Source organism: Tachyglossus aculeatus, chromosome 1 (genome assembly GCF_015852505.1).
Source record: "Tachyglossus aculeatus isolate mTacAcu1 chromosome 1, mTacAcu1.pri, whole genome shotgun sequence".
Taxonomy (NCBI): domain Eukaryota; kingdom Metazoa; phylum Chordata; class Mammalia; order Monotremata; family Tachyglossidae; genus Tachyglossus; species Tachyglossus aculeatus.
The window spans coordinates 94,302,931-94,321,042 of NC_052066.1; the positions used below are offsets into that span (position 1 = coordinate 94,302,931).

General features: G+C 42.8%; 2 protein-coding genes across 3 annotated transcripts in view; one reads left to right on the forward strand and one right to left on the reverse strand.

Annotated features, from left to right (window-relative positions):
- The window catches only part of MED12L (mediator complex subunit 12L), a 535,097-nt gene that overhangs the window by 186,412 nt on the left and 330,573 nt on the right, over positions 1 to 18,112 (reverse strand). The window lies entirely within an intron of this gene.
- P2RY13 (purinergic receptor P2Y13) lies at positions 955 to 2,797 on the forward strand. The gene is made up of 2 exons (XM_038752829.1): positions 955 to 1,051; positions 1,607 to 2,797. The coding sequence occupies exons 1-2, from the start codon at positions 995 to 997 to the stop codon at positions 2,633 to 2,635; spliced, it is 1,086 nt and encodes a 361-aa protein (XP_038608757.1). The 5' UTR covers positions 955 to 994; the 3' UTR covers positions 2,636 to 2,797.

The following is an 18,112-nucleotide window of genomic DNA, read 5'->3' on the forward strand; positions in this document are numbered from 1 at the left end:
CTCCCACCCATTTTGCTCTTACATGGGCTACACCTCTTTTTGGGAAATACGAAACACAGGCAGGAGACCAAATGTTTCCCATCTGATGGATTAGATTTCCTCTTCATTTTCTTTGGGAAATGTAGATCATCCTTTCCCCAGGAAATAATAATAATGATGGCATTTGTTAAGCGTTTACTATGTGCAAAGCACGGTTCCAAGTGCTGGATAATAATAATGGCATTTATCCAGCACTTAGAACAGTGCTTTGCACATAGTAAGCACTTAAATACCATCATTATTATTATTATTAAGCATTTACTATGTGCAAAGCACTGTTCTAAGTGCTGGGGAGGTTACAAGGTGATCAGAGTGTCCCACGGGGGGCTCACAGTCATACAATCCCGGCTCTGCCAATTGTCAGCTGTGTGACTTTGGGCAAGTCACTTAACTTCTCTATGCCTCAGTGACCTCATCTGTAAAATGGGGATTAAGACTGTGAGCCCCCCGTCGGACAACCTGATCACCTTGTAACCTCCCCATTGCTTAGAACAGTGCTTTAAACATAGTAGGTGCTTAATAAATGCCATTATTATTAATATTATTACACCCTGAATTGCATGTATCTACTATCCCTGCTCTTAGTACAGTGGCTGGCACATAGTAAGCTTTTAACATATACCATAAATAATAGTTACTCTGAGCTGATTCATAGGCACAGCTTTCAAATTAAGAGATAGAGGGAAATATATTTCAGGGCAGAAATAAGTGAATCTTCATCATGCTTTCTAAAGGAGTGTTCAAATGCATAAGGATAAATAAACAATAGGCGAGCCAAATTAAGAGAAAGAGTTGTTTCTTCTACCCCTGCTTCCGTGATATAAATGTTCCAGTCAGAAACAAGTAGTTCCATAAAAAGTTTCAGAGCACACGATCCTGAAAATGAGGAAGGAAGACTCATGAAAACGTTTGAGGCTGTAATCCAAGCCAACACATCCCCTCTCACCCAGAACGAATGACGCTGCATTCAGAAGAGATAGAGCGCTCTGTTCAACTGTCCATTCAACAAAAGGTGATTTTAAAAAATTTATTATGTATGTTTTGCTGTATATGCAATATGTAATATGCTTTAAGTCAAAGTGCCTTAATAAATATGATAAACAAAAGGTTTGGAACATAACTTATGGAAAACATATTACATTCTCCTTTGTTCAGGGCTGTCAGATTAGTAAGTAGGAACAAGAGTTTCAAAGCTGAAGCAATTATCCAGAGGATGTCATATTATACTGGTAATATGTCAGCTTTTAGAATCACTCTTTATAGTTCTTCTTTGACATTTCCAGGCACTGAGACTTTATTTTGGACAGAGATTGTTCTGAAAACCTACCTTTGTCACTCTTTTACAAATCTCAAACCAGAATAACAATGCTCTATTTTATCAATTTAAGAAATGACAATCGCATAAATCTCAAATCTTTTGTCATAACAAGAAAATGTTTATTTTTTGAAGCAGTGAATGAACTGTATCACCAGTTCTGGATAAACTGCTTTACAAAAAATCCTAAATGCTTGATTTTTCTTTTTCTTTTTCTATGTCTGTGTTTTTGTTTTTTTGTTTTCTTTAAAGGTGACATCAGAAACCATGAACTCCACTCTGATGAACATCTCTCACGGTACATCCAACGGCTCAGATCGCTGTCCAAGAGACACCCGGATTACTCAATTGATATTCCCAGCACTTTACTCTGTCTTGTTCCTGGTCAGTATTTCACTCAACAGTCTGGCACTATGGGCCTTCTTTCAGATTCCCAGCTCATCTACGTTCATTGTCTACCTCAAGAACACTCTGGTGGCTGACCTGATAATGACTCTCATGCTCCCTTTCAAAATCCTCACCGATTCCTACCTGGTGTCTTGGAAACTCCGAGGTTTCGTCTGTCGTTATTCAGCCGTCGTCTTTTACGAAACTATGTACATTGGGATACTATTCCTAGGGCTCATAGCATTTGACCGGTTTCTTAAGATCATCAGACCCTTTGGGAAGTTTTGCGTGCAGAAACCAATTTTTGCAAAAACTCTTTCAGTCATGATCTGGATTTTTTTGTTTCTTCTCTCTTTGCCCAACATGATCTTATCGAACAGAAAGGCAACACCCTTATCTGTGAGAAAATGTGCCTCCCTGAAGAGCCCGTGGGGTTTGAAATGGCATAAAGTGGTGAATTATGTGTCTCAGTTCATCTTCTGGTCTGTTTTTGTTCTCATGGTTCTGTTCTACGTGGTGATTGCCAAAAAGGTGTACCAGTCTTATAAAAAATCCAAAGGCAAAAGCAGAGGAAGCAACAAGAAAATGGAGAGTCGTGTGTTCATCGTGGTGGCTGTCTTCTTCTTGTGTTTTGGCCCATTTCACTTCGCAAGAGTACCATATACGCAAAGCCAGACAAACAGCACCACAAATTGTGCCATGCAAAACCAACTGTTCATTGCTAAAGAAATCACTCTTTTTATAGCGACTACCAATATTTTCATGGACCCCTTGATATACATATTTCTGTGCAAGAAATTCATAGAAAAACTACCTTGTATGAAGGGGAGAAAAACCATTCCAACGAGTCAAGAACTTCAAACCACTCAAACTGACAATATAACCTTGTCTTGACAATCAGACAAGTATTTCATTCCTGTGACTTTGCCAGATTTCTGAGGGAATGATATAGAATACACCTGCCTAATTTGATTTTTACTGGGGAAATGAATTAAAGCAATAAAAAGGAAGGAGATAATTTGAACGGAAACGTTTTGCTTCGTTTGAATATCAGGCACGCAGAGTGGATAAAGTTGATATTTCATTTCTATATCCTCTAACTGAGAAACTGGATAACACATCAGAAAGAGCAGTGTAACTTGGGATGACAATTCAAATTGAATAAATGAGCCCGATCAACCACTAGAGGTCACCTCTTAAATTCGAGAAGAGTTAGGAGTGAGGGAAATCCAATCATCAGAGCCTTCCTGCTTTCCTTGAGATCTCCCCTTCAAAGTTTTATTTTTTTAAATGGTATTTGTTAAGAGCTTACTACGCGCCAAGTACTGTACTAAGCGTAGGGGTAGATATAAGGTAATCAGTTCAGATACAGTCATCATTCATTCAATTGTATTTACTGAGTGCTTACTGTGTGCAGAGCACTGTACTAAGTGCTTGGGAAGTACAAATCGGCAACATATAGAGACGGCCCCTACCCAACAACAGGCTTCGCTGAGCTAAACGGATTGCATGTCCATGCCTGCAAGTAATGAACTGAGGGCTTGTCCGGGACAGGGATGGATTACATAATCCTGAGATGACCTGCTCCATGCCCTTGAGTAATTAGTCAATCAATCAATGGTATTTATTAAATTGTTTACTTGTGCAGTGCACTGCACTCAGCACTTGAGAGAATACAATCCAATATAGTTGGAAGATGCTTTTACAGTCTAGAGGGTAGGTCCAGGGCTTGACATTTAACAACCCTTCCACTAAATCGATAGTCACAAAAAGGCTAAGGATGGCTGTTGGGGTGATATAAACTGGGGTTATAGAATTTCTTTATTTTTTAAAAGTTTTTTTAAGCATATACTATGTGCCAGGCACTTTACTAAACACTGAGGGGTAGATAATATATGTCCAAGACTGAACTCCTTATCTTCCCTCCCAAACCCTGCCCTCTCCCTGACTTTCCCATCACTATAGATGGCACTACCATCCTTCCTGTCTCACAAGCCCGCAACTTTGGTGTCATCCTTGACTCCGCTTTCTCATTCACCCCACACATCCAATCCGTCACCAAAACCTGCCGGTCTCACCTCCGCAACATTGCCAAGACCCGCCCTTTCCTTTCCATCCAAACCGCTACCTTGCTGGTTCAATCTCTCATCCTATCCTGACTGGATTACTGGGTCAGCCTCCTCTCTGATCTCCCATCCTCCTGCCTCTCCCCACTTCAGTCTATACTTCACTCTGCTGCCCAGATCATCTTTGTGCAGAAACACTCTGGACATGTCACTCCCCTCCTCAAAGATCTCCAGTGGCTGCCTTTCAACCTACAAATCAAGCAAAAACTCCTCACTCTCAAGGCTTCAAGGCTCTCCATCACCTTGCCCCCTCCTACCTCACCTCCTTTCTCTCCTTCTACAGCCCAACCCGCACCCTTCGCTCCTCTGCAGCAAACCTCCTCAATGTACCTCGTTCTCGCCTGTCCCGTCATCAACCCCCAGTCCACATCCTTCCCCTGGCCTGGAATGCCCTCCCTCCACACATCTGCCAAGCTAGCTTTCTTCCTCCCTTTAAAGCCCTACTGAGAGCGCATCTCCTCCAAGAGGCCTTCCCAGACTGAGCCCCCTTTTCCTCTCCTCCTCTCCAACCCCCCGGGCCCCACATCCTTCCCGTCCCCTCAGCACCTGTATATATATTTGTACAGATTTATTACTCTATTTATTTTACTTGTACATATTTACTATTTTGTTAATGATATGCATATAGCTTTAATTCTATTTGTTCTGACGATTTTGACACCTGTCTACATGTTTTGTTTTGTTGTCTGTCTCCCCCTTCTAGACTGTGAGCCCGTTGTTGCGTAGGGACTGTCTGTATATGTTGTCGATTTGTACTTCCCAATTGCTTAGTACAGTGCTCTGCACACAGTAAGTGCTCAATAAATACAATTGAATGAATGGATGAATAATAATAACTAATAATAATGATAATAATTTTTGTATTTGTTAAGCACTTACTATATGCGCTGCTTAGGAGCAGCACGTGTAGCAGTGAGAGCACAGGCCTGGGAGTCAGAAGGTCATGGGGTCTAATCCTGGCTCCACCACTTATCTGTTGTGTGACCTTGGGCAAGTCATTTCACTTCTCTGTGCCTCAGTTCTCTCATCTGTAAAATCGGGATTAAGACTGTGAGCCTTATGTAGGACAGGGACTATGTCCAACTAGAATATCTTGTATCTACTCCAGTGCTTAGAACAGTGCCTGGCACATAGTAAGCGTTTAACAAATACCATAATTATTATTGTTATTATTATGTGCCAGGCACTGTACTAAGCACTGGAAAAGATACAAATTTGTCAGGTTGTACACAGTCCCTGTTCTACATAAAACTGGCAATCTTAATCCTCATTTTACATATGAGATAACTGAGGGACAGATGAATTAAGTGACTTTCACATAGTTACACAGCAGATAAGTGGCAGAGCTGGGATTAGAACCCAGATCGTACTGAATCCCAGGCCCATGAAATTAGTTGGGAAATGCCTTCTGGAAGAGATGGGCTTGCAGAAGGGCTTTAGAGTTGGTCAAAGTTGTGGTTTGGTGGATTTACAGGAGGATTTGACTTCCAGGCTGGGGGTAGGGTGTGAGAATTGAGGTGGGAGAGTAGAGAGCAAGATAAAATGAGCAGGCTTACTGGAGAGATGTGAGATTGTGGGTCAGGGAGCAGATGAAGGACAGAGACAAGATGAGTGAGAGGCTGGTGGAGGGTCTTGAAGTCAGAAATTTCTGCTTGACGTGGAGGGAATTAAGTAGCCATTGGAGGTTATTGAGGAGTGATGACATCCCCAAACAAAATTTACACTGTCCTTGATATTAAAAATTTGGAGTTAATGTAGTAAGAGCACCTTGAAACCAGAGCGTAACAAAAACCTCATCATTTTTCTCAGATAATACAGAACACTATCATACTCTCTGTCTCTCCCTCCCTTCTTTCCGTCTGCCCTTCTTTCCCTTTTCCCCTCCATTCAATCAATCAATTGATGAATCAATGGTATTTATTGAGCATCTTCTGTGTGCAGAGCACTGTACTCAGTAGTTCCGGGAGACAACACAGAGTTGGTAGACACCTTCCCTACCCACAAGGAGCTTACAGTCTAGAGGGGGAGATTCTTTCCCTTTCCTCTTCTCCCACTCACAACCAACAACGAAGTTCCATCCCACTTCTCAGCAAAAATTTCATCACGATAACTGTGGTGAGAGGTAGGGTATTACTAAGACTTCATTACCTTGACCAAGCATGTTATCCATTTACTAATGGATTATAAAATATTACAATAAATGATTAAATCCAAACCACACGTCCAAATAAATGAGCTACATAAGATGGTGCAACATCATTACTATGTCTGCAGGCCTACAGGGGAATTTTCTTAACCCAGTAATCTCAAAGGATCTCTCCTTTATTCATATGCAAAATTATACACTTCTTTGCCCATACACAAACACAGGCATTTAAATGTAGGTGTGCAGATGCATATGTATAGTATTAGTTCTTTTTCAAAAATGTTGCTACTAATAGTGAAATCCTATCCAGGTGTGTCAGTGTGGCTGAAAAGATGGATGTGTGACTAACTTTCCTGTCTGCATTTTCAGCACGTATATAAGCACTTACTACATGCCAACCACTGTACTAAGCACAGTAATCAAGTTGGTCGCAGTTCTAGTCCCAGATGAGGCTCACAGTCTAACTGGAAGGGAGAACAGGTATTGAAATCCCCATTTTACAGATGAGGAAACTAAACAGCCCATGGGAAGTAGCATGGTCTAGTGAAAACAGCATAAACCTGAGAATCAGAAAACCAGGGTTCTAATCCAGGGAAGATTAGATTTGCCCACTGTGTGACCTGGGTTAAATCACTTATCTTCTCTGGGCTTCAGTTTTATTAAAAGGTAATTCAACACTTTGTTCTCCCACCTACTTACTCTAGAAGCCCTGTGTGGGAAAAGGATTGTGTCTGACCTGATTCTCTTTATCTACCCCAGCACTTAGTACAATATTTGGCACATAGCAAGCACTTAACTGGTATCATAATTACTATTATTAATTATTAGCCCACTGTTATGACCCTAATTGTACATCATAACCAGAAATATAGTGCTGAGGTAGAAAATTTAATCCAGGAATTTAAAAATGTAAAGAATTCTAGCAGATCTAACTGATCCTTCAGTTTAATAAACCAGGTACATGGCATAGTGGAGAAGCAGAATGGAATAGTGGACAGGCCTGAGAGTCAGAAAGTCATGGGTTCTACTCCCAGCTCTGCAATTTGTCTGCTGTGTGACAAGTCACTTCACTTCTCTCTGCTTCAGTTACTTAATCTGTAAAAGGTGGACTAAGACTGTGAGCCCCATGGGGAACATGGACTGTGTCCAACCTGACTACTTTGTATCTACCTCAGCACTTTGTACAGTGCCTGGCACAAAGTAAGTTTTTTACAAATACCATAAGAAAACAAAATAGTAAATACCACACAGCCTATGAAGTAAAGCAAATTTCCAAGGGCTGAGCATGCCTTAGTGCTTTAGGAGAGGTGATTTACAAAATCGAGTCCTATACTCGGGGGACAGACCTTTAGAACGGAAAGGGGAAATCTATGGTCACCTTAGGATTTCCTATGCTACCTGTGAAAAATACTTAAATCAAGCTAATCTCAAAAAAATAAAAAGCCTGCCTGATTATCCAGGTCAAAAAGCATGGAAAACAGGCAAAATGTTTACATTGAATAAAGTGAACTAACTACAATTAATCTCCCTCCAAAGACCTCTATCTAGAAGAAACCAAATATGGCAGGCAAATGTAAAGCCAGAGACCCATAAGTGCTATGTCAAAAGCTTTTTCCATTTTGTTATCACCCATACCCTACTACATTAGAGATTCTTTCTGAATTTCCAGAAGCGTGAATTGGATTTGGGATTCCTGTCCTGAATGGGCAGTGTTTTTCTCCAAAAAATTATTGAACCATTGGCAGGAAATGTTTAAACTGAGGACCCAAAGGAAGGAGAGAAGTGTACCTTTCAGCAAGGGAGAGTGTCTTTTCTCCAGAACCTCTGGGGAGTCAGATATATGGAATGACTTTCAGAGTCCATCACTCGTTATTCATTCGACTAAAGTGAGCAAGGGTCCCGAATTGGAAGAAGCAGCAGCACTGTTTGGTGGCCTATTCTGCAGCCTGAAAGCCGAAGATGAAGTTGATTTAAAGGCCCCCGTAGTCTGGGATGGGGAAAACCAAACCCCTCAGATGCACCAAAACTACTGCACACACAGGTGAACTGGCTGTGTTTCAGAACAGTGATGGGAGTATCCAGGATAGCAAAAAGCATATCATCTGGCCATGCCAGAAACTCCAACCACTGGTCCAGAAAGAGGCCAGTTCTGAAGAAGCCAGGAGACTGGCTCATAGTCCGACTTACCATACAAGTGCTCCACTGGCAGGACCCAGATCTTTGGAGCAATCAGTCAATCCCATTTAGGGAGTGCTTACTGTGCACAGAGCACTGTACTAATTGCTTGGGAGAGTGTGATCTAACAATAAAACAGACACACTCCTTGCCCACAATGAGCTTACAGTCTAGAGGGGGAGAAAGACATTGATATAAATAAATAAGTTACAGATATGTACGTAAGTGGAGGTGGGGGGGGGGGGGGGCATGTCCCTCAAGGTTTAGTTCTGGGTTCCCTTCTATTCCCCATCCACACCCACTCCCTTGGAGAATTCATTTGCTCCCACGGCTTCAACTACCACCTCTATCCAAATCTACATTTCCAGCCCTGATCTCTCTCCCTCTCTGCAGTCTCGCATCTCCTCCTGCATTCAAGACATTTCTACTTCGAAGCCCTCCTGTCACCTCAAATTTAACATGTCCAAAACAGTGCTACTCACCTTCCCACCCAAACCCTGTCCTCCTCCTGACTTTCCCATCACTGTAGACGACACCACCATCTTTCCTGTCTCACAAGCCCATAAGCTTGTGTTATCCTTGACTCCTCTCTCTCATTCAACCCACATATTCAATCCATCATTAAATCCTGTCGGTCCCACCTTCACAACACTGCTAAAATCTGCCCTTTCCTCTCCATCCAAACTGCTACCACATTAATACAGTCCCTCACCCTAACCTGCCTGCATTTACTTCATCAGCCCCCTTGCTGACCTCCTGTCAGCCTCCTGTCTCCCTCTGCTTCAGTCTATACTCCAGTCCCAGCTCTGCCACTTATCAACTGTGTGACTTTGGGCAAGTCACTTAACTTCTCTGTGCTTCAGTTACCTCATCTGTAAAATGGGGATTAAGTCTATGAGCCCCACATGGGACATCTGATTACCTTGTATCTACACCAGCAAATTAGAACAGTGTTTGGCACATAGTAAGCACTTAACAAATACCATCGTTGTTGCTGTTACTTCACTCTGCTGCCTGGAACATTTTTCTACAGAAACATTCAGGACATGTCACTCCACTCCTCAAAAAACTCTAGTGGTTGCCCATCCACCTCCACATGAAACAAAAACTCCTCACCATGGGCCTTAAAGCACTCCACCACCCTGCCCCCTCCTACCTCACCTCGCTTCCCTCCTTCTACAACCCAGCCTGAACATTTTGCTCCCTTTGTACTAACCTTCTCTCAGTACTCTGCATGCAATAAGTACTCAATAAATACAATTGAATGAATGAATGAATGAAAGGTGGGATGTATAAAGGGAGCAAGTCAGGACAATGCAGAAAGGAGTGGGAGAAGGAACAGGGAAGACTACTGGAGGACCTGGGCAGCAGTCTCAGTGGGAAGCCGTATGGCACGGCATGGAATTACAGCAGTTCCAAGGTGGAAGTGAGTGCTAAATTGTCTGCACATGTCCATATGTATGTCTGTGGGCCTGTGTATATGCTTATGGTTGCCTCCCTTGTCCCCATCCCTTTGTTTCTCTAAGTACCCCCTTTGCTCTCTTCTTTTTCTGACCCTTTTGCTCTCTTTCTCTCTTTTTTTGGTCACCTCTGTCAATGTGCCTTCCTGTCTCTGCTGCCCAGTCCCATATGAGTGACCAAAACCTTATCATCTTACTTGGAACACATTCTAAACTTCTCAGGTTCTCCTGAAAATTTCCCAGATAAGGGTAACTCTTTCTGTTTCTCATAATGGTATTTGTTAAGCAATTACTATGTATCAAGCACTGTTCTAAGTGTTGGGGTCAATCAAGTGGGAAACAGTTCTCATCTCTGGGCCTCAGTTACCTCATCTGTAAAATGGAGATTTAGACTATGAGCCCCATGTAAGACAGGGATTGTGGCCAACCCGATTTGCTTGTATCCACCCCAGAGCTTAGTACAGTGCCTGGCCCATAGTAAGTGCTTAACAAATACCACAATTATTATTATCATTATTAGGGAGAAAAGGGATTAAATCCCAATTTTAGAGTTGAGAAAACTGAGGCAAAAAAGAGTTAAGTAACTTGCCCAAGGTCACACAACAAAGTAATTGGCAGAGCTGGGATCAGAATTTAGGTCCTCTGACTCCCAGGCCCATGCTCTTTCACTAGGCCATGCTGCTTCTCACTTTCCGATAATCTTTTTTTTTACTAAATTTAAGAAAAAAAACTTCAGACACACCAGTTTCCTCTTCCACCCAACCTCTTACCTCTACTCAAACCAGCCCACCATTTCTAGGCTAAGAGCCACTGGGTAACCCTTGCCCAGAACTAATCTAATCCTGGTTCTAATCCTGGCTCCGCCACTTGTCTGCTTTGTGACTGTGGGCAAATCACTTCACTTCTATGGGCCTCATCTGTAAAATGAGGATTGAGATTGTGAGCGCCACATGAGACTGGGACTATGTCCAACACGACTTGCTTGCATCCACCCCAGCACTTAGTACAGTGTCTGGCTCAAAGTAAGCCCTTAACAAATACTATTATTATTATTATTATCTTTGTCTTAGAGCACAACAAACTCACTAAACCCATTAAACAAATGAGAAGTTCAATCACGAAAAAGTTACATAGCAATATCTCAGCTTCAGCAAGGTTTTTCTAAAGCTCTTGCCTATCTAAGAACTGGAACCGAAAATGAAGTTGGTTGCTTCAGAGGCATTTCACATGTTCCAAAAGACTGTAGATACAGGTGAAGCAACGTGGCTCAGTGGAAAGAGCCCGGGCTCTGGAGTCAGAGGTCATGGTTCAAATCCCGGCTCCGCCAATTGCCAGCTGTGTGACTTTGGGCAAGTCACTTAACTTCTCTGTGCCTCAGTTACCTCATCTGTAAAATGGGGATGAAGACTGTGAGCCCCCCGAGGGACAACCTGATCACCTTGTAACCTCCCCAGCGCTTAGAATAGTGCTTTGCACATAGTAAGTGCTTAATAAATGCCATCATTATTATTATTAGTATTATACAGGTTGTATTCTCTCCAGAAGAAAAAGAGTAAAACTGATGGGGGATGAAACCCCAGATAAAGACAGCTGAGCTTGTGTCAAAAAAGGGCCTAGTGGATAGAGAATGGACCTAGGAGTCAGAAGGACCTGGGTTTTAATCCTGGCTCTGCCACTTATCTGCTGTGGGACCTTGGGTAAGTCACTTCACTTCTCTGGGCTTTACCTACCTCATTTGTAAAGTGGTGATTAAAACTGTGAGCCCTATGTGGGACATGGGCTGTGTCCACATTGATGACTCTGTATCTATCCCAGCACATAGTACTGTGCCTGGCACATAGCAAGCGCTTAACAAATACCCTAAATAAGGGGTGTGTCGATGCTTAAAGGATCCCAGTCAGCTGCCACTGCTGGGTGATTCTTGGGTGCTTGTTTCCATCATGTTAAGATAGGGATCAAGAGACAACCAGAGTCAAGTTTTACAGAAAGGCTGGGTAAACCAGTTTGGGAAAAAAACCAAATCCCTTCCCCCACCCTGTGAACTTCTGCCACTCCTCTAGTGAAACTCAAATAGAAAGGATGACAATTTTCTGGAACTGAATCAAGCATGCCAAAATTTTCACACTTGCATTACAATTTAACCCCCCGCCACCAATCACTAAGACAGTACCCCATGAGAGGTCCCTGGCGCAAGGGGGTTTTCCATTTTAGCCTTTATATTGGGCACCACCCTGAACTGCTAGATCATTACTGAAGACGGATCCGGACCTCACCTTTGGGGAGGCACACCCCTGAGAGACTGCCAGGAGAAATGGCTGCGCTGCTGGTTTTAAGAGCGTCTCATGGGAAATCAGAATATTTAATTCAAGACCATTTAATTCATGCTGCTCACTTCTCTAGGTGAGTTAAACCTACTGCTTTCAAGACTGAGATACACAGACCGATATACTTAGACAGTGAGCCCTTTGAGAGACAGGACCTGTGTCTGATCTTAATCATTATCAGTGGTTTTGAGCACTTACTATGTGCAGATCACTGTATTAAGCACTTAAGAGAATACAGTACAACAGAGTGAGCAGACACAATGCCTATCCACTACGGTTGACGGTCTGATCTCATTCTGTTGCAATTGGCCCAGTGCTTGGCACACTGTTGGCACATTGCAAGTGATTAATAAGTACCACAGTTTACCAAATGCCCAACACTGATACACTGATATTATTTACATTTGGTCTTGACTGGTAGAGGCTTTGAATTTGCACAAAATTCTGTTTGCCCATGCTCCATAACTTTGACTATAAATCCCTGTGGCAAGCAATTAATCAATCATTTAATGGAATTTATTGGATGCTTACTCCATGCAGAGCACTAAGAGTGGAAAGAGTATGAACCTGGGAGTCAGGGGCCTGCTTTGTGACCTTAAGCAAGTCACTTAGCTTATCTCTGCCTCATTTTCCTTAACTGAGAAATGGGGATTAAATACCTGTTTTCTCTCCTACTTAGACTGTGAGGTCCACACAGGATAGGGACCAACCAGATTAACTTTATTTTTAAGGGTATTAGTTAAGCGCTCATTATGCATGAAACACCGTTGGAAGTGCCAGGGTAGATACAAATTAATTAAGGTGGACACAATCCTGTTCCACATGGGGCTCACAATCTAATTAGAAGAGAGAAGAGGAAAGTTGAGGTACAGGGTATTTAAGTGACTTGCCCAAGGTCACATAACAAGCATTTGGCAGAGTTGGGATTAGAACCCAGGTCCTCTGAATCCCAAGCCTGTGCTCTTTCCACTAAAACATGCTGCTCCTCTTGTATCTCCTCCAGTGTTTAAAACAGTGTGTGACCCATAGTAAGTGCCTAACACACAGTAAGTGCTCAATAAATACAATTGAATGAATGAATGAATGAATGAATACATTAAAAAAATATACACAGCATTCGGCAGAGTACAGAAGAGTTGGTAGACATCAACCCTGCCTTCAAGAAGCTTAAGGCCTTGCAGGAGAGACAAAAATTAAAATAAATTACAGGTAGAGAAAAGTAATTGGCTCAGTGGAAAGAGCACGGGCTTTGGAGTCAGAGGTGATGGGTTCAAATCCTGGCTCTGCCAATTGTCAGCTGTGTGGCTTTGGGCAAGTCACTTAACTTCTCCGTGCCTCAGTTACCTCATCTGTAAAATGGGGACTGACTATGAGCACCCTGTGAGGCAACCTGATCACCTTGTAACCTCCTCAGCACTTAGAACAGTGCTTTGCATATAGTAAGTGCTTAATAAATGCCACTATTATTATTATTATTATTATTATCATTATTATAAGCCTAAGTCCATAAGGGCAACAGGGTACAAGGGAGGTGAGATGAGTAACCCAAATGCTTATGTGATACAGAAGTGGTAAATTGTAAACATATTTGTTAAGCACTTTGGTGCTGGGGTAGAAACAAACTAATCAGGTTGGACAAAGTCCATGTCTCAAATGGGGCTCACAGTCTTAATCCCCATTTTACAGAAAAGGTAACAGAGGCCCAAGTAAGTGAAGTGACTTGCCCATGGTCACACAGCACACGAATGGTTGAGCCAGGATTAGAACTCAGGTCCTTACAACTCCCAAGCACTTGCTGTATCCACTAGGCCATGCTGCTTCTGAGAAATTAATCAGGGAAGTCACCATGGCCATCAGTTTTGTTAGGGTTGACTTGGACTTGGAAGATGACAGATGGATGCTACAGAACCTTTTCTTCTCAGTGAAAAGCAGCACTGCATATGACAATGATTGAGACTAGTGGACAATGCCAAGCCTAGCCATTGCAATCTCAGCTGAACCCCAGATTATACCGCCCTTGCTTTGAGCGTCTCTGTTCCAAAGTTTCCTGATCAATCAATGGAATTTAAACAATGAAGCAGTGTGGCTCAGTGGAAAGAGCATGGGCCTGGGTGTCAGAGAACCTGGGTTCTAACCCTGACTCTGCTATTGGCCTGCTGTGTGACCTTGGGCAAGAGATTTCAGTTCTCTGTGCCTTAGTTCCCTCATCTGCTCTCCCTCCTACTTCGAATATGAACCCCATGTTGGACCTGATTATTTTATACCTATTTCAGCACTTAGTCCAGTGCTTGGCACAAAGTAAACACTTAACAAATACCCCAATTATCATTATGATTTTGATTATCATTATTATTAAGCACTTATTCTGTGCAGAGACTGTTCTAAGTGCTCAGGAGATTATAATACAATAGAGTTAGATAACATGATTCCTGTACCCAAGGAGCTTACAAACTAGTTGGGAGAGACAGATATGGATAGGGAAAGTAACAGAGTAAACGGATGTGTACCTAAATTCTGTGGGGCTGGGGGTGGAGTAACAAAACACTCAGAGGGTAAAGATACAAATGCATAGGCAACGCAGAACTAAGGGCGATTGGGGAATTGAGAGGTTAATTTCAGAAGGCATCTTGGAGGATATAGGACTTTATTAGGGCTTTGAAGATGGAGAGAATGGTGGTCTGTCAGATGTTCAATTCAATTCAATAGCATTTATTGAGCTCTTACTCTGTGCAGAGCACTGTACTAAGTACTTGGGAGAGTACACTACAACTATAAGCAGACACATTCCCTGTCCATAAGGAGCTTACAGTCTAGAGGGGGAGGCAGACATCAATACAAATAAATAGATTACAGATATGTACATAAGTTCTCTGGGGCTGGGGGAGTGGGGGGAAGAACAAAGAGAGCAAGTTAGGGTGATGCTGAAGGGAATGGGAGAATTGGAGAGGAGGGCTTAGTCAGGGAAGGCTTCATGGAGAAGATGACTTTGAAGAGGGGGAGAGTAACTGTCTGTCGGATTTGAGGAGGAAGTGTGTTCCAGGCCAAAGGCAGGGCTTAGGCTAAGGGTCAGCGGTGAGATAGGCGAGATCAAGGGACAGTGAGAAGGTTAGCATTAGAGGAGCAAAGTGTGTGGGCTGAGCTGTAGAAGGAGAGAAGTGAGGTGAGGTAGGAGGGGGCAAGGTGGTGGAGTGCTTTAAAGCCAACGATGAGGAGTTTTTGTTTGATGCGGAGGTGGATAGGCACCTCCATGCCCACCTACCAGATAAGAAGCCAGAGGGAGTTACAGGCAAGACGGAGGACATGAGCAAGGGATCAGCACTGAGCGAAATGAGATGGAGGTACAGAGAGTAGGTTAGCATTAGGGAAGTGAAGTATGCAGGCTGGGTTGCAGTGGGGGAGGAGCAAGGTGAGGTAGGATGGGGAGAGTTGAATGCCTGCTCTAAAGCTGATTCATTCATTTATTCACTGTATTTACTGAGCACTTCGGTGTGCAAAGCACTGTACTAACTGCTTGGGAGAGTACAATATAACAAAAAATGGACACATTCCCTGCCCAAAACGAGCTCACAGTCCAGAAGGGGAGACAATGGTGGGGAGTTTCTGTTTGGTGTAGACGACAGAAGTGTACTCAATCGGTTGCCGTGCAGAGGACTGAAATGGGGCTATGGAGTAGGGTGGTTCTGAAGAAAGGTTAAGGAAATAATAACAGTACTGATAATAATAATAAAATTTGTCGAGCACTTACTATGTGCCAAGCAATGAGAAACTCTAGTAGATTCACTATAAGCAGATAGGCCACAGTCCCTGCCCCACATGGGGCAAACAGTGTAGGAGGAAAGGAGAACACGTTGTCCCAATTGTACAGCTGAGGAAAACGAGGCCCAGAGAAGGGACTTTTCCAAAGTCACACAGCAGACACGTGGCCAAAGCAGGATTGTGACCCAGGGCTCCTAAGAGTCAGTCCTGTGTCCTCTCCACTGGGCCATGGAGCTTTTCATCAAACCACGTGAACTGCTTGGAGACAACTTCCACAGGGGATAATCAGGCCACCAAGAGACAGTTTTGACACTGGCAAGAGACCTTGTCAGTGAAAAACTCAACAGTATGGCCAAGGACAAGATGGGAAGGCACAGTCTGGGATGGAGTTTCAATCCCACATTGGTCTTTGCACTCACACCTGCACAGTCGATGGTATTTATTGAGTGCTTATTGTGTGCAGAGCACTGTATGAAATGCTTCAGAGGATACAATGAAATTAGCAAACACATTATTTTTCAAGGTATTTGTTAAGCACTTACTATATACCAGTCACTGTACTAAGTTCTGGGATAGATACAAGCCAATCAGGGTGGACATAGTTAATGTCTCACATGGAGCTCAAAGTCTTAATGATCATTTTCCAGATGTAGTAACTGAGGTCTCCAAGGTCACACAACAGACAATTGGCAGAGCCGGGATTAAAACTCTTCTGACTCCCAGACCCGTGTCCTAAACATTAGGCCATGCTGCTCTAGAGCCTCGCACACAAGGCTAGTCCTCACTTACAGGAGAGTCACCTTCAATAGTAATAATAATAATAATAATAATAATAATAGTATTTGTTAAGTGCTTACTATGTGCCAAGCACTGTTCTAAGCACTGGGGTAGATACAAGGTAATCAGGTTGTTCCATGTGGGGCTCATAGTCTTCATCCCCATTTGACAGATGAGGGACTTGAGGCCCAGGGAAGTTAAATGACCTGCCCAAGGTCACACAGCTGACAAGTGGCAGAGCTGGGATTAGAACCTGTGACCTTTGACTCCCAAGCCCGGGCTCTTTCCACTAAGCCACGCTGCTACACACTTCCATTCAATTCACTTTCAAATACACACTTCCATTTAACTCACACTTTCTTTGTTGGTATGGGCTTCACTTTTTCTAATCTACCCCCAGCCCCCTCAGGAGAATCACCTATCAATCACTGTGTCTGTGGAACCTTTTAGGCAATTACTGTATGAAATTTTTTGAGGTAAGTCAAGACAGAGGGTAGACAGAGAATTACACTGAATATGTCATAGATGTAGAGTGTTTTCATCTTCGGGGAACATTCAGAGTCAGTGTGCAAGCAAAGAAACAGATCATCTACTTGAGGCAGCTGAGAACACTAGTGACAGATAAGGGCTGGACCTGGGGGGCTTTGTTCAGAGCTCTGAATTCAAACTTCCCATATCCACATTTCCAACTAAAAATGCCCCATTAAAAAAATTAAGGTGAGGGGAGGAGGTTGTTCTGCTGAAGAATATTAACAATTGCCTTTACTGAGGTTCATTGTGTCCAAGCACTGTGTTAAGCTCTATGGGAGATATGAAATAATCAGACTAGACACAGTCACTTGCCCTGCACAGGCCTCACAGTTGAGCAGTGAGGAAAAACAAGTATTTTATTCCCTATTTTACAGTTGAAGAAACTGAGGTATAGAGAAGTTAAGCAGTAGTGGTACTATTTGCTAAATGCTTACTGTGTACAAAGCTCTGGGGATTAGACAGGCCCATAATCTAAGAATACAGGGGGAAAGGGGACTGGTGACCAACACATGAGGAAAGCTTAAACAATCAAAACACAAAATCAACATAAAATGCGAAGGAGAGATAAATGCAAAATGAAATAAAAATAAAAGCTTTGCCCAGGGTCACACAGCAAGCAATTGGCAAAGGCACAGTGAAACCTCAGTCTCCTGACTTCTTCTGACTCTTTCCATTAGGCCATAAAACATAATTATCCAAATTTAGCTGTCGATTAATCAATCAATCAATAGAATTTATTGAGCGCTTATGTGTAGAGTGAGAACTGTACTAAGCGTTTGGGAGAGTACAATACAACAGAATAAGACTGTAAGCTCGACTCTAGACTGTAAGCTCATTGTCGGTAGGGAATGTGTCAGTTTATTGTTGTATCGTACTCTCCCAAACGCTTAGTACAGGTATGCTGCTCACAGTAAGTGTTCAATAAATATGACTGAATGGATTAGCAGACATGTTCCCTGCCGATAATGAGTTCACAGTCGTTAGAGGGAAATCCTACCAAATCAATCTCCCAGATGAGGAGGAAGCAGTGGAGAGTTCGAGCACTCCAATCCCTTGGAACTAGAACAAAAAACATC